At 40.5% G+C, this 20,172-nt stretch overlaps 1 protein-coding gene across 1 annotated transcript in view; it reads right to left on the minus strand.

The window, feature by feature from the left end:
- The window catches only part of PDZD8 (PDZ domain containing 8), a 92,127-nt gene extending 76,102 nt beyond the window's left edge, over positions 1–16,025 (minus strand). Inside the window, exon 1 of the mRNA XM_029245302.1 lies at positions 15,100–16,025. Within this exon, the coding sequence (XP_029101135.1) occupies positions 15,100–15,965 (866 nt within the window). The 5' untranslated portion in view covers positions 15,966–16,025. The remainder of the gene's footprint in view (positions 1–15,099) is intronic.
- Positions 16,026–20,172: the final 4,147 nt, after the last annotated feature.

Genomic DNA, 20,172 nt, shown 5'->3' on the forward strand with positions numbered 1-20,172 from the left:
GTCCTCCCGGGCCGAAAGCCTCTGGTGCCCGCCGCGCTCCCGCTGCCACCCTGCGGCTCCGCTCCGCAACCGAGGCCGCGCTCTGCCCTGCTGCAGATCCCGCCCCCCGCTAAAAGACTATTTTCTTAACCAAAAACAAAAGTATGTGCCTTTTATTTTCTTTAGTAAAACGATACCTCACAGGATTATTACAAAGATTTAGGAGTTCATACATGTGAAACACCTCGTAGAATTCCCAGCATGTAACAGGTACACGAATCCTGGTTTTCTTCCTTCTCTGTGCTTGAGTCTCATCAAACTGGCTTCCTTACTGAATCCCTCAAGATATCATACAGTGTCCTGATTCTGTTCCTTTGCTATTTCTCCTACGTACACTGAACTTCCATCCCATCTTCCTATGTCTAAAGCTACACTATCCCTTAACAATCAGCTCAAATGTCATCTCATCCCTTCAACAAATATGTTTACTGTATTCAAGAATAGAGAGACCAATCAAAGTCAGGCACTCAGAGACTACAGTCTTATTTCATGGTCAGGAATACAAGCGTCACTACATCCCGCCTAAGGAATAGAGTAGAACAAGTAGATATAAATTAGGTAATTGGGAGTCCTGTGTGGTTTTTGCCTTTCAGTCTGACAGTCTTGACTCTCTCACATTAGGAACTAGCAAACATAAGTGTGCTCCCAAATCTCCTAAACCAAATATATAAACTAGATAAATCAGTGGTGATCGTTTCAAAATGTGTCTTCATTTACGTTCTTCAGAGGCACCTCAGTGGTCCTTTAAATAATGAGTTCTCCTGCTGCATTTAAATATCGTCACAAACCTCTATTAGCCATCGCTTGTATGGCGCACATTATTATGCAAAGTATGGCACACTAATACAAAACTACACGTAACTAGAAAGAAAACAAAGTACAAATAGTTCGAAACATTCTTAATTTTCTATATTCGTAAACCATGAACCTAAATTTCAAATCTATTTTACGTAGACAATTCAACTGATATTACATTAAAAAGACAATTCATACACCAAGCTCCTCCACACTTAGCAAGGTTAACACAGCCACATTATTTCTCCTGAGAGACATGTCTGCCTGCTAATCACTCTGATCCCATAACTAGCCCCACATGGTAAGCTCCTCTTCACTATTCAAGTTCTCCTTCAGAGTCACCTCCTCTCTAACCAGCACCCCTACCCACCCCCCCCATCTGGTCATTGCTTCCCCATCTGTGTTCTAAAAGCACCTTATACACACTTCTGTTATGCCACTAATCACCCCATTTACATGTCTGTCTCTCTGTAGTTCTCCCACACCTCCCACTCCTCCCAACTAAATAGGGAGTTGCCTGAGGAGAGGAAACATATATGGCAGGTAGTACAGAACTGTGGTAAGAGCAGACTCTGTAGCCAGACAGCTTGGCTTGGGATCCCATTCTGCTGCTTAGTAGCAATATGACCCGGAGCAAACTCTTGCCTTTAAGCCTCAGTTTCCTCATATGCAGAAGGCGGATAATAATTACACCAACCTCACAGTGCTGTTATAAGAATTACATGAAATAATTTAAAGCACTTAGCATCCCTCACTTCTCAGCTTCTTTGTGACATGGTAGTTTAAAGCAGTGTTAAGGACACAGGATTTAGTTAGGGCTTGGTTTTGAATTTTAGGTCCAACACTTATTAGCTCTGAGACCCTGGGCAAGCTATTTCAACTTTGAGAGCCTCAGTCTCTTCATCTGTAAAAGTAGGATAATAATTAGCACCTATGTTAGGGTTACTGTAAGGATTAGACAAGAAAGTTCACATAAAGCATCTGGCACAGGGAAGTGCTCTAGAAATATTTTTATTTCTCTCTATGCTCTATCAAGCTTTCTATTTATTTATTTGAAGGCTGGTCTCCTAGAGACATGTCAGACAGCAAACTTCTTCCCTTCCACAAGGAACCATATCAGGACTCAGCATTCACCACATATGATGTTCAAGGTTATAGCTGTTTGTCTTCCTTGGACTTCAGATTTCCCATGGCCATGATTTCAGTCACTATACTAGTTGTCCTTTGTGAGGATATAAACTTGCAAGTGCAAGGAAACAAGTTAATAATAGCCAGTGCGCTTTCCTACCTTAGGTATCACCTTTATACCTCCGTGTCATTAAGCTTTTTAACTAAGGCTTATATTAAACTGAATATATTAAGAAACTGACTTAAGGAAACCCATGCAGAATTGTTCTATTTATGGAATTCCTTGGTGTGCACTAGGCTGACAAAGTTCATACTTGGGAAAATTATTTTAATTTCTGTACTCCTAGGGAGAAAAAAGTACTCCTAAGTGGTAATGAAACTAAAACGAACAAGGATAACAAATACTGTTACAAAGAAACTTTTCCCACCTGCTCATCCATACACCGTCTACCTAATATGAAAGGTTCACTTTTATCTAAACTCCTAATTCTGCACAGACTGATAAAGATCTAAAATGCTTCAAAATTTTCTGAAGCGGTTTTATATATACGTCGAACAAGAGTGATAATAGAGGCTGTAAGTCCCTCATAACAGAACTCAATAGCTGGTGACTCAAAGATGAGTCAATGTTAACTGATCTCCTATGCAGGAGAGAGATGAAGTATCAAATGAGATGAGTGGCTCAGGGAACCAAAGTAATTCTCTTGACCATGTCTAATAAATCGCCTATCTTTTTATGTTCATCATAACCTACAATGTGAAGGTCTCTTACCATAGCCTATGATCAATCAAATTGAAACTCTCAGCTTTCACAAAGCTAAAAAAAGGGCAGAGCAATGAGAACTGTCCTCAAATCCCAACTCCTTCTATTCCTCTCTACCAGCTTTCCAATACATGCCTTTGAATAAGGGAATATAAAAATTACCACTTTACATGACTCTAGCACATTTACAAATTACATAATAATTTCATAGACATCCTTGATTCTCGTAACTCATAACAATGTACAGCATTATAAGTCTTATTTTACATGTGAAAAAACTAAGGATGAGGAAGTTCAAGTAATAGCTTTCTGTGATCACATAGTAAATGGTACAGTCAAAACTGCAACACATCCACCCAGCCTGTGCTCCTTACAACACCAAGATGTACAAGCAATACTATAAAGCAACAAAAAATAATGTATGTATTTAATATTCATTAAAGCTGACTCAGAAAGTGAGGCAATAGGGGTATCTCCTTTACATATGGCCAAAAATAAATAAACTTCAGGTTAGACCAGCAGTTCTCAAATATTCTGTTCACAGGGCCCCTATACATTTTAAAAAACTATTAAGGACTCCAAAAATCTGTTGTTTATATGGGCTATATGAATTCATATTTGCCACATTAGAAACTAGAAATAATACTTTTAAACATAAGACTACAAAAGCTCACATTCCATTAGCCTTCAGGGTGATGATGTCATCGCATATCAGGAAACTCCTGGAAAACTCCATTGTACGCTTATGAGAGAATGAGAGTGAAAAAGGTGAATAACATGTTTGTATTATAATGAGAATAGTTCTGACTTGGTAGACTGCCCTGTAAGGCTCTCAAAGTCCAAAGGGGTCCTCAAACCATACTTTGAAAACCATTAGTAACAACTCTTAGTCATGGCAAATCTTCTTAAATTCCAAGTTGTAACTCATTATTTTACTTTAAGTACATTGTTTCTCACACTAGATTTAAAAAAATCTTGAAGGAAGGAAGGACTGTTTTATTTATTCCCTCATTGCACTAGTTCTCTTTGCAGTGCACTGTGCCCTGGACAAGATGGTATCAAACATTTACTGAGTAAACTGAATCTCTTCCGAAATCTAGTGGATGGGGGAAAAGAAAACATCTTATGCCAAAATTATCACTTCCCTACTATGCAAAGATAAGAAAGATGAAGTATGTAACACAGAGGTCTGTCTTAAGTCAGTTAGCTGTATTGAACAGACAGAAACTCCATTCCAGATATGAAGTAAGAAACAGCAAAAGATCTGAACAAGAGAAATGAGGCAGAAGTTAATACTTTAAGGTTATAAATGTCCAGCTTTCCCCTCAATTTTCTCTATCCAAATAAAAGTAGCAAAGCATTTTCTGAACTATAAATGATTTTTAATATTATCCATATCTATGCTACACTTAGTTCATAACCCAATCACCTAACTAAAGTCAAACTTATTAAATGAAAATATATTAAAGATGATTTGTACCTGCACATTTAGGAGAAATTCCTACATTAGACCTATGCAGAAATAACAGAGAAGTGAATAATAATGCCACCTCATTCTTTTCTCTAAGAACTTTAAAAACTTTAGATTTTTGTTTCATTCAGTATCAAAAATTACAAGTTACATGACTTATCCAACTATACACTAAATAAAGAAATCCACAGTAAACAGATGTTCCTCATCATATAATCCTACTATTTCAGGGCAAGAGGCTGAGTTACTTTCAAGAAAAACCTTAAGAGCACAGAGGCTCCAACAATTATTACCACAGATTCTGGTCTAAAATGCTTGTTGACTGGCATGAATCTCAGAATGAATCCAAATCCTAACTCCATAGTACTAAAAAATTCAAATAGTTTGAATAATTTACTCAAATATTTTAAGTAAGCAATTTACCCCTAAAATGGCTTATAATTTAGATAAATTGTATTCATGGGCTTTACTACAGACTAAGATGGTCATGAATTTTCTCCTTACACTTCACGAATTTCAAAATAGCTGAACTAAATTCAATCTGTGCTATCTACCACTCCAGCAACAGTAAACAAAAGCAATCATATTTTGCTACAAACATTTACTTAAATTTTTCCCATGTCAAGAGTCTGCAATTCTAGTTCTGATTAAAATCCAAAGTTAAATACTGAGAACTAATAACCTTTCCAAATATTAAAACAGATGAGACATAATCTTCGTAAACTTTCCAAAAATAATACTGTACTTAATAATGGTGAGAACAAAACAAAATTTTCAGCGTATTATAAAAATAATTATCACAATGAAATTAGCTATGGAAGAATGGCTCTTAACTTCAGCCTCAGCAAGTTTCACAGAACTAAAAGCTTTGAATTATTTACTTGCTTGACCAAATAACTAAGGTAGCGAGACTGTGTAGTCAGCAACCACATTCATCCTTAGGAATAAGTATGAGTATAATCTAATATGCATGAAAAGCTATTGTGTGAAAAGAACAATGAGTGCGCAAACCACACCAGATGCACTATTTAGCAGATACTGATGTCTGCATGAAATAGCTGTACTAAGAAAACAACACAGTCATTTTTCAAAACAGAGATTCTTGTAGCCAGCTACTAAACAGAAATAGTATCTCCCCCATTATTGCTATTTAAGATTTTACAGCAAAGAAAACAATAGTCACTTATAATTGCAGATTATATAGGAGGATATGGAGTTGATCCTGGCAGAAACACCATTTCTAAACATACTTAGGTTACAAATACCTATTCAACTGGCACATATCTCACCAACGAAACAAGTACACATAACAGGTACTTAATACAAAAGAATAAACTCAACTAAAACATCTTTACTATGCTTGCTAATCGGCATTTTTGTTGTAAGTACGTATCAGGAAGAATTATGCTGGGGAGTGGGAAATTGTGTAGCTTTTTTTTTTTTTAAATCAAAGTTATGCAAATCAAAGCATGGACATTCCAGTAATCCACCTACCATATCATCAGCTCCATTCTCCCTACAATACATGAAGAATTTATGGGCATAAAGACCCAATGGGCTGATTAGAGAAGAAATACATGTTCTAAAGCATTCTGCTGGTTTGAGGAAAACTGGTAATTATGCACCAAACCAGTGAAAATAAGTTTTATTGTTATTCTATATCAGTCCAAGGGAAGGATGATAATCTGCAGTTTATCAATATTGGAACTTTCCTAAGAATGTGAAATTAAAAACCAAGGCTTCTGGAGTGCCAGAGAAGGCTGCAAACACATTTGTGTTTTGTCTTTGTGTGTGGGAATGAGAGGAGGAGAGATGGTGTCAGTAAGGTGCCTGACAGACCTTGAAGTCAGCACTGTGAACTGTTGGAAACCTCAATCAGCATCATTCGAGTGCGTGTGCGTGCCTGTGTGTGTGTGCCTGTGTATGTGTAGGGGAGAAGGCATTCCTCTTCAATACTCATTTTACAATCAGAACTGGGTTATGTATCATCAGTCTGTGTTTATAACAACAACCTTCAACCATTAAAAAAGGTTAATATGTTCTATACATTCTATTTAAAGAAATTCAATGAACAGGTATTCTTTAGACAGACTAACTTCAAAATCCCAGGACTTCAGTTACAAGGCTGAGTTCATTTTGTGAAAATTTATTAACTGTATACTTACGATTTGGGCAGTTTCTGTATATACACACAGAAATATACACACACACACACACACACACACACACACTGTGTCAGTAAAAAGTTTGTGCAAAAAAAAAAAATTCTGCGTTTAACAGGCTAGCGTACTTTTTTATATAGGATAGTCAAAAAGTGATATGGAAGCAAGGAACTGAAAAAGTGAAAGGGTGAGCTCTTTGGCTATCTGTGGGAAAAACATTCTTGGAGAAGGTCTAGCAAAGGCCTTGTGATGGGTGCAGCTTGGAGTGTGAGAACACCCAGGAGGCCAGAAAAGAGTAAGTGAGAGGAAGAGTTATAGAATATAAGAGTTACAGAAAATAAGGTATGGCCAAAAGTGGAGTAAATCAGTAAATGACTTAGACCTATGCATAGTGCCTGGAGAAATGTCTATGTTACACCTACAAACCAATTTTCAGGGTCACATTTATATTATACTCCCCACTTTATTATTAAGGAGAAAAGGATGGGGAGATGGAGAGGGAGGGGGAGATGGGGAAGGGAAGATGGAGAGAGAGGGACAGAGGGAGAGACAGGCACCTCCTCAGCATATAAGAGGCTTGTATTTGTGTGTTTGAGCATAAAGCTGGGTGTACAACTCAAGCTTAATGCTTCAGTATATCAGAGGAATGAAATTAAAACGGAGAGGAGTACATTTATTCAGCATAAATAAACATGTGACATTTATTATCTCCAATTAGATAGATATTATTTCTATTTCCATTTTACAAATCTGGAAACTGAGACTAAGAGAAGATAAGGCCTTTGCTCCAAGGCCTTTTTGCACGGTAGAGCGCTGAATTCAGGTATACGTTAATTCAAAACTCTATCTACTGGAATTGACAATTTAAGTACTTCCCTATAGCTTCAACCAAAAGAATGAAATAATTCCATGGTATTGCCAGTCTCTATGTAGCACCTGCAGTTCTACTCATTTGAAGGTAAATATTTAACACTTACAGCTCATTTTTCCCTAGTACAAATACAGTAAGTATGTGGTTTTATGGGAGTCCTAGCAATTTGGCAAGAGAGATTTCGAAACTACTCTGTAAAACTTCTGCTAATGACCCAGTAGTTGCTTTATGACTTTCCAATGAAGTGTGAAGTGCTCTCATGCCATGCCCAAAGTGTTGGTAGGTCCTATGACTCTAAAAAGGAACAAAGGGATTTAACGGCACTTGTTTCCTGGTGACACTGTTCTGAGGAAACGTAGAATGTGAAAGGAAGAAATGCTGGGTCAGTATTTAACTTCTAAAGTAGATATTTAGTGGTAGAAACTAACTAACTTGTTCGTATTGAACAACTGATTCAGAAAGTCTCAGCCTGCTGTAGGGAATCTTACTAAGAGAAAAAAAAGAGACAGGTTATACTTTCTCGGATAGTGAGAGGTTTTTTAGAAATGCCTGAGCTGGGGCTTCCCTGGTGGCGTAGTGATTAAGAATCCACCTGCCAATGCAGGGTACACAGGTTCGAACCCTGGTTGGGGAAGATCCCACATGCTGCGGCGCAACTAAGCCCGTGCGCCACAACTACTGAGCCTGCGCTCTAGAGCCCGTGCTGCACAACAAGAGAAGCCACCGCAATGAAAAGCCTGCGCACTGCAACGAAGAGTAGCTCCCGCTCGCCGCAGCTAGAGAAAGCCTGTGCGCATCAAGCAGGACTCAACGCAGCCAAAAATAAATAAATTAATTAAAAAAAAAAAAAGAAAAGAAATGCTGGAACCATTGAAGGCATACAAGAAGGACAGCAAAAGTATTAAGTGCTTAATATTTGTTTTAGCAGGTTAGTTTTAGTTATATTTACGGAAAGTTGTATCCCTCTGTGTTTACTATGCAACCGGGAGTTAATGACCCCAGACAGGTTTCCAGGGGACTAAAAATTCCATGAAATTAAACTGTTTATGCATTTTTCTGCAGAGTATCCACAGTTTTCGTTAGCTTTCCAAAAAGGACCCTCAAAAAAAGGTTTAAAAGTACCTTTCAACATATATGCGTACACGTTCCTTTTTTGTACGCACTTAACCATAGATTTTTTGTTTTTTAGGCTTTTCTGTTTAAGGGTTTAGAGCAGGAATTAGCAAACCATTTTTTATAAAGGGCCAGATAGGATATATTTTAGAATCCGTGGGTGCATATGGTCTGTTGCACATTCTTCTTCTTCTCTCTCTCTTTTTTTTGAACAACTTTAAATGTAAAGTTAAAAAATGTAAAAGCCATTCTTAATTTGTGGGCCTAACACCAGCTTGTTTGCAAACTCCTGGTTTATTCAGAGTAACCATTGATATATCTCTGCAGAAGTAACACAGCATGTCTTTGGGAGTCCAGGACTTTTTAAAATTTTTATTATTATTATTTTTTTATTATTGTTTTTTATATCTTTATTGGAGTATAATTGCTTTACAATGTTGTGTTAGTTTCCGCTTTCAGTTATACATATACATATGTTCCCATATCTCTTCCCTCTTGCGTCTCCCTCCCTCCCACCCTCCCGATCCTACCCCTCTAGGTGGTCACAAAGCACAGAGCTGATCTCCCTGTGCTATGCGGCTGCTTCCCACTAGCTATCTATTTTACGTTTGGTAGTGGATATATGTCCATGCCACTCTCTCGCTTTGTCACAGCTTACCCTTCCCCCTCCCCATATCCTCAAGCCCATTCTCCAGTAGGTCTGTGTCTTTATTCCTGTCTTACCCCTAGGTTCTTCATGACATTTTTTTCTTAAATTCCATATATATGTGTTAGCATATGGTATTTGTCTCTCTCTTTCTGACTTACTTCCCTCTGTATGACAGACTGTAGGTCTATCCACCTCATTACAAATAGCTCAATTTCGTTTCCTTTTATGGCTGAGTAATATGCCATTGTATATATGTGCCACATCTTCTTTATCCATTCATCCGATGATGGACACTTAGGTTGTTTCCATCTCCTGGCTATTGTCAGGATTTTTTTTTTTTTTTTTAAAGGACTTTGAGAAAGTCACTAACCGCCTCAGTCTCAAGTTTCCACATCTTTGTAAAAATGAGATACCGACCTCTCCTACACAGTTCCTTTAACTATTAAGAGAGATAGCAAGTGTATGGAACTGCACACACATTTCCTGGCATATAGTTAGCAAACTGATTTTATTACCTGTGCCTCTATCTCATATGATAAATTAGTAATATTTATAAGTCAATATTAAGTTTTTGGTCAGGCATGCTCCTCCAATGCAATCTACTTTATAATGATCTGCTTTGGCTACTACTTCTAGTAACAAAGTAGGGCTTTCCCAGAAGCCAACAGACCTGTACACCACCGATTAGAATCCAACAGTTTCCTCATAATTACTCTTCTCCTTTCAATATGTAAATCAAATTTCTAGAGCAAAGATTTAATTTTCAATATACTATTTTCTATCTGAAGTGTTTTAAATGCCTAAATCATAATAATTCAAAAGAGCTTAAGAAAACCCAACTTGCAAGAAGTTATTAAAACCAACACTAAACTGGAGCATACTTAGGTGTACCAAGGAAACTAAGGCCACAAAATATTAAACAACACAAAGTAATCAAGTATTTGCCTAGCAGAGACACTGATCTCTCCTCTGTTTCTCACAAAACTGAAGGTCTTAAATGTATCCAAATGTCATTATAATGAGCTTTAATTTAATTGTTCATTGCTTTCCCCTGGAAGACTAACCAGCTTGAAAGCATGAACTCTGTTTTAACCATTTTTTTATCACCATACTCTCACACAACAGGAGGTATGGTAGTCTTCAGGAAACAGTTACTGAAAATAAGTGTCTATTTTTAAAATGACAACTATCTAAGATAATGATCTTACAATTCCATTTATATAGAGATACTCATCTGAGCAGGAATACAAGAAAAAGCATAACAGATAAAAAATTAGCAAATACATTACATCATTACTCCAGAACAGCTAGCGTGATACCCCAATGTCCTTGTCTCCACTCTCCCAAAGTATCAAAGGTGAGTTATATTTCCTACTAACATTAGGAAGTAAAACTATGATTCCTACAATCACTAAGGAATTTTAGCAGCTATTTTAAAGTATTTTCCAGCCTAAGCAAAGATACCTTTTATAAGTTGTCTATATATAGAAAGAGAAGTATGAAAGCGTAAGTGAATAAACACAGCACATACACTTAACTTTACAAATGATTTTGTCAGCTTTCAGCGAATTTACTTTGAAAGTTTTTAAGAAGACATCAATTACTATCCTTACCTCAAATAATCAGTAAAATTTAAAATGTTATAATTAACATTAAGAATAAATGTTTTTCTTCCTCATCTCAGAAGACCAAGGAAGAAATAACACAATTACAAGCCACATTATAGAGTATGAGGCTTTCCAGACCAAGCCTAATTTAGTTCTCTGAAATTAATGGTATATTTAGAGAAGATGTAGATAAAGATGCTAAAAGACCCTATCTAGCTAAATACAGTCCTGTCCTCGCCTCCTCAATCTCCAGTCACTAAGAATATGTGAAAGTTTTCTACAAATACATATTGGAATATTTTCAAGAGTAAAAGAACAAAACAGTTGTGACAGTTATGTTCAGAAGACATTCCATGAACCTGAAAAGTGAAGTTTCCCCCAAATATTTGTTCCATACTCATTCATTAAATTCAAATGGTGTCAATAAGCAGATGCCCCCTCATTTGTAAGTCAGAGAAGTAAACACTTATATATAGTTAATTAATGACCCAAACCTTGCACTAAAGCAAAAGTCCACCAAACTCAAGGTAAAAGCAGCCACTGTCCACTTACTATCACTGTACTGCAGAGAAACGAAAAATGTTTCAAGGGATTTTTAAAAGATTTCTAACAGAATGATTTTTTTTTAACATTCAACATTATAATGATAATGTCTTTTATAAAATAAAGTTGCTCAGTGAAAGTCTCTTCAAAGACATAATGTTTAAAGAGGGACAGAAATTATCACCCTCTACTATCCAGCTGTTAACTAACTCTTCCCATTTTCGATGAAGAGCAACAGTAACGCTCCTCATTTAGTAAGCATCTCAAGTTTATATTGCCAGGCCAGCCAAGTACCATCAGTAAATGTAGCAAGTGGGTGGGAACTACAAGCTACACGTAAGAGGTTCCTGCCGCTGCTACTAGACTCCATCTCTCCATCTTATTATTGCTAGGACAAATGCGGGCCTAGTGCTACCAGATCTTCCAAATTTTCCTAAGAAAAGCCAGAAATCCAAATCATGCAAAAATTTCCATTTTTAAATGTTGGCAATTAAGAAATAAGAAAACCACAGTGCAGGCCAAATTCAAAGTACCTACAAACTGAATCTGGCCTTTCAGTATGCAACGACTGCTAACTACACAGCAATAATAACCCAAGGAACAGAAGCATCAGTAAGAATCTCAAATGTCTGACTCCCAAACCCTAAACTCCTCAGGACTATTACTCAGATTTCATGTTGAAGATGGATTCTCCGTGTAGTCAAGAACACTGGTGGTAATCCTTCTCTCTTGAAGACTAATTTTTGACTAATAATAATTTTTAAAAAACTATGGCTTTTACTATTTTAAAGTATACATTTTAAGAAAAAAATCAAAACAATGAACACTGAGGTGGTGAAATCAGAATATTAGTAAAATTAATAAAATTAGAATTATAATATGTAGAAAATGTATACTTATTTAAAAATACTATAATGCTTTACAAACTGTGTTAGTTGGGTAAATGTCTATCAGCTGGGTCCCCAGAAAGCAACCAATCATTTGAGCTCCCTTCTCATCTCTTTATGAGACATCAAGAATGGGTAGTCCTGATGGGCCACTTTTACTTTAGCAACATGAAAATAAAAAACAAATGAAGAGGGGGAAGAAGTGACAACAATGTTAATTGGCAAGGTATTTCTGTTTTATAATAATTTCAAGTGCCAAAAGATCCTAAGACTCAATACAATTTTCTTTACTGCTTTAGCTCTAAGTAGATTAGATAGCTAAAAAGGATAAACTAGCAAGACCTTCTATTTAGAAATAAAATCTGCTGGATTAAAAAAGAAACGCTAAGTGGGGCAGCACCCAAAGATTTAACCTTATGATTTAACCTTAAAAGGATCGTTTCTCAAAATTTCCAAAAAAAATTTTTTAAGAAAAAAAAAAAAGCTTTATAGTCATACTCAGAGTTCTCAGTTAATTTGGAAGGCTACCCCCACATATTTTGATGACATACTTAAAAAAAAAATCCTTAAGAACAACATAGCAGAGTTTAAGGAAAAAGGGCAGCTTGACTTTATCAGAACTTGACAGCTGTGTGATTTTAAGCAAGTTATTTAACTACTCTGGGCACTATCCCCTGATCTATAAAAAAGGATAAACCATAGCTACTTTAATTCTCATGATGAGAATTGTGATACATCTTAAATGTATTTTAATTCATTCTCTTAGCTGAAACTTGAATCTGTACCACAACATCAGTACTTTAAAATATTCCTGGCAGAACAGCTACACACAGATGAGAGAACTCAACACTTCTTGAAGCAGCCCTTTTCATCCTCACACTTCTATCATTTTCTTTTACTAAACTAAAATCAGCTTCCTAGTTACTTCAACCCCATCAATCACATTCTAGTTTAAATCTTATTAAGTATAGCTAATTCAATTCTCACTAAACTCCAACCTCCATAAGGATTGAGACTGTTCAGTATTGAAAGCCCAGCACCTAGAACAATGATAAGCACATAGCAGGTGTACAATAAATATTTACAGATTGAGTGATATGTTCTGTACAGTATTTACTGATTGACCATTGAAATGCCTTCGAATATAAAGAGCACAAGCGTGTATACTTCTGGAGGTGATCATTTAATGTTTAAGGTTTAAAAGTTGAAACATCATACATAACCAAACACACACATGCTATGTTTTCAAAAATCCCTTTGGATACAGTAAATAAAGGCAATTTTGCTACATTTTAAACGATGATGCTATTCAATGACACAGATGATAAAGTTCCTTCAAAGCAATAAACCTATTAATGGCTCCATAACTTCTAATCATAATTTCCTTCAGATTTAACTGAATTCCAAGTCTACATTAAAAAAAAAAAACACCTCAAAATGACATGTACCCTCACTACCACTGGCTATCCTACAAATAACCCCCAAATAATAACTTAGTCAAGTTTTATCACCTGAAAGTTACCCAGAAAACATCAGAATTGAAATTGTGATAGAATTATCAAAATCTGTAACAACTTTCTCTCATGACTTTCTTAGCCACACACTGCTATAAACACCTCACTGCTTAAACACTAGAACTCATTTATAATTTAGTCACTTATATTTCAGAGCTGAAAGAGTAGGCTTCATAAAGTTATGTTCCACTTCACAGAACAGGAAATCAAACAGTGGATGACCAGTTCACCATCCTCTGCAAATCTATGGAAATATTTCCATTATAAATTTCTCCTGCCACCTGACGGTTTTAAGCTGTCACTCTGTGATATTAGCGTAAACAAAACACAATTACTAAGGTAAATCTGCCACATAACACAAGTCAATACTCCACCCCAAACCCAAACATCAAATATTCCTGAATTATTTGGGTCACTGATGCTTGAAACTGTGGTAGAAAATCAGTGATCTAGAAACATGTAACTTCCACTAAAGGAAACTAGGTAAGGCAAATACCAGATTTACGTAATTTTATGTAACGAACAAAATCTAAAAGGGTCAAACATTTTAATGAACACAAAATTAAAGGAGGACAGAAAGTAAAATTAAAAATTCATGTTTTGTAAGAAATAGCCATACATGACCCTTTCAACACCGACAAGCCTTCCCAGACCAAAGTGGATGAAGCCTCTAGCCCTACAAAACTTTCTTTCCCCTTCCACTTCTATGATATTAAAAAAAAAACAACCCAAACCCTTGTACATTAATCAAAATAGTATACTACAGAAAATCAAACCGCCTGATATAGGGAGACTTTTAAACAGTTAAAATCACTACCAATCTTTAAAATACTATCTGCAGGGCCATTTCGGGTACTGTGGGAGGAACTCAGAGCCACGAAGAGCTGAAACGTGAGGGGCAGTCTGTGTCTGTGCTATAGAACCCACCCCCAAAGGGCAGATGACATGAACACAGAATGTACAGAGAACTACAACACGCACAGGCTCCCAACTCGTTACCAATTTGCAGTGGAAGAGTATTCCTTTCCAACAGACACTCCCTCTACCCTGAAAGTTGCCGAAGCAGCACAGCAAAACGGGCCTGCAGTTGCAAAACACAACAGCCCTGGGCTATACCAGCACACTCTTCACGCCAGTACTTTGTGTCCAGGAACAATTTCTCAACGTGGCCAAGGTGATGCAGCAAAGCTGCCCTCAATGCAGCAACCACGGATAGGAGTAGTTTCTCAACAGTCCCAGAGCCATCCCGGGGAGGCGGGTGGACTTCCCTTCCATCTTCAATATGCTGCTTCGACCCATGCTGACAGCACCTTGGATGCCCAAGAACACACGAAGAGGTTTCTAGCTCCCATTAAGGCCCTTCGGAAGCAAAGAACGTAGGCGCTACCTGCCTTTATCTAGGGCCCTGTCCAGGGCTGGGAAGAGCCCTGGAAAGCGGGGACTGGGATTCAGTCGTTGCCCTTCCCACCCACGCAGGCGGCAGCGTGCCTCCAGGCCCGGGGTCCCAGCAGCCAGGCCCCCGCGGCCTGGCGACCCTTCCCCCCACGCTCCTCTCACCTGATCTTGTAACTCGGGAGGGTGTGCTTGCGCTTGATCACTTTCTTGAGCTGGTTGACGATGATGGAGGTCAGCTGGGGCATGGGCCGCCCTTCGAACTGGGAGCGCACCTCGAAGTCGATCAGCGGGTCCTCCACGAAGGAGAAGAACCAGTGGGTGAAGGGCACGCGGGTGAGGACGAAGCGCAGCCTCCCCACCACCCGGGACAGTTTGACGAACAGGTAGGCGGACTTGCCGAAGACCAAGTCCACGTCGATGGCCAGGTGGAAGCCCCCGCTGTACTCCACCTCCGCCTCGAAGGCCAGCTCCTCGGGGGAGGTGGCGGGCAGCGCCTCCCCCTCAGGAACGTCGGGCTCCCCGGTGGCCGAGGGCACCACGGGCCGGAGGAGCCGGATGGTCTTGATGAAGGGCACGGTGTCGCCCAGGAACACGTCCCGCAGGCTCAGCCCCTCCAGGAGGCGCCCGGCCGTCTTGGTCTGCAGCAGCTCCTCGAACTCCACCTTGATCTTCTTGGTGACCCAGCGGCGGGCCAGCGCGGTGTCCCGCAGCTCCCGGAACAGGAACAGGATGGTGGCGTTTAGGAAGTAGCAGGTCTCCCGCGTCGGCGGGGCGGGGGTCTCGGGGGCCGGAGTCGTGCCGCCCTCGGGTGGCCCGCCGGAGGGCTCCTCAGCCCCGCCGCCGCCATAAAGGTACTCTCTCAGGGCCAGGTCCGGCACCGGCTTGATGTAGCGGAAGCCGTCGGCCGCGCGGGCGGCCTCGTCCGGCGGCGGCTCGGGCTGTTTGCGGTAAAGCAGCAGGAACTGGGTGAGCAGCGTGAGTAAGGAGCCCAGCACGGCGGACGCCAGGATCATAAGCAGCAGCCCCATCCCGCCACCGCCTCCGCCCGGAGCGCCCGCGCCCTGGCCCCCGCGCCCACAGCGCGGCTTTCTTCACGGCGCCCTCCCCCCTACCTCCATCTTGAGGACATCGGGCGGCGGGGTTTGGGCGAGCGGCTCCCTGGGCCTCGTCCAGGGGCTCCGGACGGCGCACTGCAGCGCCCCAGCCTGCGGCGGCCCGCGCCTCCTCAGAAGCTCCCGGAGGCTGCTGCTGTGGTGGCGGCAGCGGGGGCTGGAGGGAGCGGAACGGCGCCTTCCTCTGGCCGCCGCTCATTGGACGAACGGCGAGTGACGTCAGGAGCGTACTCGCTCCCGGCGGCGTCGCCTGGCAGCCGGCGCCCGGGCACGCGTACGCGGGTCCTTCTTCACCTCTCGGGCGCCCTTCCAACCCCGCCCCCACGCCAACATTCCAGTCCCCCGCGGTACACGTGGCTGTCACTTCTGAAGCCGCTGCGCGGATCTGGGAGGATAACTGGGGCCACCGGTTGGAGGATAAGGAGGCCGGGCGGAGATGTCGTGGCGGCGCGTTCTTGACTCCGGTCATCCCGTTATCTTCTAATGCGCCCATCCCCCCTCATTGGCCGCGGTCCCTGTTACCCCTGCTGCAGTGTGATTCTTCTACTCCCGTCCCTGAGAATGGGCTGGCGGCTTTCCCTGCCGGGCAGCGCCGCAAAAGATCTGAGTTGGCCGTTCGGAGACTTCCCAAGCCGAGGACAAGATTGCACTGCCTCTGAGACCGCGGTCGCCGACCATCAATCTGACCAGCAGACGCTCTGCGTTCGCGGAGGGTGGGCCCTGGGAAGGAGGGACAGAGAAAAAAGGAGTCAGATGCGGACTAACTTTACTACCTAGGCGGATATTTGAGATTTAAACGAGAAGGACTTAAAAAAAAAGAGCCGGTTTGAGGAATGATGAGTGGGATGAACTTGCCAGATGATTGGAAGATAAATAGTCACTGTCAAGCTATCGCAGTGCGTTAAGCCCCTGAGTGTATTACCACATTTAGTTCATTTAAGAGACAGTTATAGTTAGCCACCACCCATTTTACAGATGCAAACACTGGCGCAGAGAGGCAAAGGATGTTGCTTAGGGTCACACAATGGTGCCTGATTTTGTCTAAAACTAAACCCTAAGTCCTTGGTCACTACTCAGTACTAGGATACCAAGATTGCTAGAGTTGGAAGGGGGCTTATTGGTTCCATGGTGCACAGGAAGGGGGAGTTAGAAAGGGGGGGGGGTGTGAGGAAAGACTTAAAGGCATTTTGCACAAGGCAGCACCTTGACCAAAGCCATAGAGTTAATGAAGCCAGGTTGCCCAGGAACAATGTTATCCTCCTGCCATCTGGTTACCTCACAAATGCTTATGTGCTCCAACCACATGGACAACACAAAGATCCACCCCTAGTCCCACAAGGGTCAGATATTCCATACCTAAAAATCAGGTTGGTTCTGGCTGGCCTTAAGGGGCCAGGGCAGGGCTCCTCTTTAGCTCTGGAAGATCCCCAAGCCAGTGACAGTCCTGAGTCTGGGTGATTCTAGAACAAAAAACAGAATTCTGACCCAACTGGAGCAGGTATAGAACTTTGGAACCAAGCCGTTCTCATCTTACTTACTCATCCCCAGGTGTGAGACCAGAATGGCTCCTTTGCTGCAAAAATGTTAGCCTGCTGAGAGAGCCAGGCTCAAAACCATATTCCACATCCTATCGAAGTCCAGAGCCCTGCCGGGATATCTGGGAGCTCCAGGCAGCTTCTTTTCTTGTGATCATCTCTGGGCTTCTATCTCAGTTCTACACTGTTTCAACCCAAATGGGAAATGTAGACCCTTAATATCCACCAAAAACCTTGTTTATAATACTCCTGCACCATTGTAATAAATGTCACAGAAGCTGGAGGTGGGGTGGAAGATTATCTGAGTAATTTTCACAGCACTGAGATGCAATATCCTCAAATTGTGTATTAATCCATTCTGCATCTTAAAATATTCTTCAACTACCTCCTTCCCCCACAAGGAAAGTTGGTGATTTTCCTGGGAGTGAGTTCTCAGTCTCACACTCCATCTTGCAGGCTTCTCCCTTTTCTGCCCTCCTCCTACCTCATTAGTAACAGAACTCCCACTTGACATCATGAATGTTAATGCATTGAGATAAAAGACACTTATTCCCCAATCTCTCTTACATCTGGATGTGTCAGTGTTACTGGTTTCTGATATGTAAGAAGTTTTGTAGGACCTTCTGGAAGTCTCTTAAAGGGGACTGACTCAGCTGGAAGCTACACCATTTTACTTTCCTCTCTTTGTTCCTCCTTCCAGCTGTCTGGAATGCAGTCATGATTTCTGGGGCTCCAGCAGCTACTTTGGATCTTGAAGTAACTTTGACAATGGAAGCCATATGCTAAAGATGGCAAAGTAGACAGATATGCCTGGATCCCTGATGACTTCTTGGAGCTACCACAACAGCCCTGGATTTTCTGTTATATTTGGTCAAACCTAATCTTAACTGTTTCATCCAATAACCATCCTTCCCAAGTTGCCCCCTCCTCTATGTTCCCTACCATTCACCCACTTGTCCAAACTGCTTGCCCTCCTTACTCCCCCTCATCATTTTAATTCTGTCTTCTTAGTATATCTCAAGTGTGTCCTCACTTCTCTAGCCCTATCACCAGGCCCTTATTTCAGGCCCTCTTCTTTCCTCTTGCAATGACTTTAGTTCTTCGTTATCTCCTACCTAGTCACTCTGTCTGTCTTGCCTCCTGTGATCATTCTCCACACTGTTGCTACAATGATCTTTCTCCAGTACAAAACTGATCTTGTCACCTTGTAGCTAAAAGTTCTTCAGTGGCTCCCCACAGCCATATTCATAATAATGGCTATCATGCATCAAGAGCATAGTAAATGGGAAGCATTGTGCTAAGCACTTGAGAAGCATTTACACTCCCACAATTGTCCTTTACGGTAAGTACTATCATCTCCAGTTTATGGATGAGGAAACAGACACTTAATGCAGATAAATAACCTGCCAAAAGTCACTAAGTTAATAAGTGGAGGAGTGGAGATTTGAATAAACTCTGTCTAACCCCAAGGCCTCTCATTTTAGGTCAATATTCCTTTAGGATACAGTCCAAACTCATTAGCATCCTTTGTGAGTTTGCCTTTGCTTACACTTCAGCTTCTTCTCTCACTACTCCAGATGTAGATTTTGAAGATTTTTTTCCTATCTTTATATTTTTAGGTCCTTGTTGTTTATCTATTTTATATATAGTAGTGTGTATATGTTAATTCCAAACTCCTAATTTCTCTCTCCCCTGCCCCTCCACTATCCCCTTAGGTAACCATGTTTGTTCTCTATGCCTGTGAGTCTGTTTCTGTTTTGTAAGTAAGTTCATTTGCACCATTTTTTTAGATTCCACATATAAGCGCTATCATATGATATTTGTCTTTGGCTTACTTAACTTAGTATGATAATCTTTACGTCTGTCTATGTTGCAAATGTCATTATTTCATTATTTTTTATGGCTGAGTAATATTCCATTGTATATGTATAACACATCTTCTTTATCCATTCATCAGTTGATGGATGAAGATATTATTGATGAATTTGCTTTTCATTAAAGCCAGAAAGTAAAATTATAATAAATGCTGTTTGGGGTACAAACAAAATATTTAAACTTAATGTGAACTTTAATATATATACTTTTCAAATTTACTATATTTTTTCAACTAATGTTCTGGAATAAACTAGCCATTAAAATATATTAAAAGGTATATACAGGGATTCACATGTTGACTGAAGAAAGACACACAACCTAAAAGTTGCAAGTTATGTTTTATTTGGGAAACTTACTGAGGACTATAGCCTGGGAGACAGCCTCTCAGATAGCTCTGAGGAACTGCTCCAAAGAGGAAAGGGAAGGGCCCAGATGAATAGGAATTTTTGCTGAAGACGAAACAAAACATGTAGTCAAACATCAAACGATTACTGCTAGTCGTGGAAAACAGACATCAGGAGTTAATGATTTTAGTGCTTTTCTGTGTATGGGAAGATGCAAGAGTCTGGGTTCACTGAAGTTATTCCTTAGATATGAATCTTAATTGTCTAGGGCCAGTATCCTGTTTTTCTCCACCCTGAATTTTCCTCAGGGCACACTGCAGGGGTTAGCTGCAGTGCCTGATGACTTGATGGTGGGCAACATTCTTTGTT

The sequence above is a fragment of the Monodon monoceros genome, unplaced genomic scaffold, assembly GCF_005190385.1.
Source record: "Monodon monoceros isolate NGI ecotype Baffin Bay Population unplaced genomic scaffold, NGI_Narwhal_1 Super_Scaffold_4, whole genome shotgun sequence".
In the NCBI taxonomy this organism is placed as follows: domain Eukaryota; kingdom Metazoa; phylum Chordata; class Mammalia; order Artiodactyla; family Monodontidae; genus Monodon; species Monodon monoceros.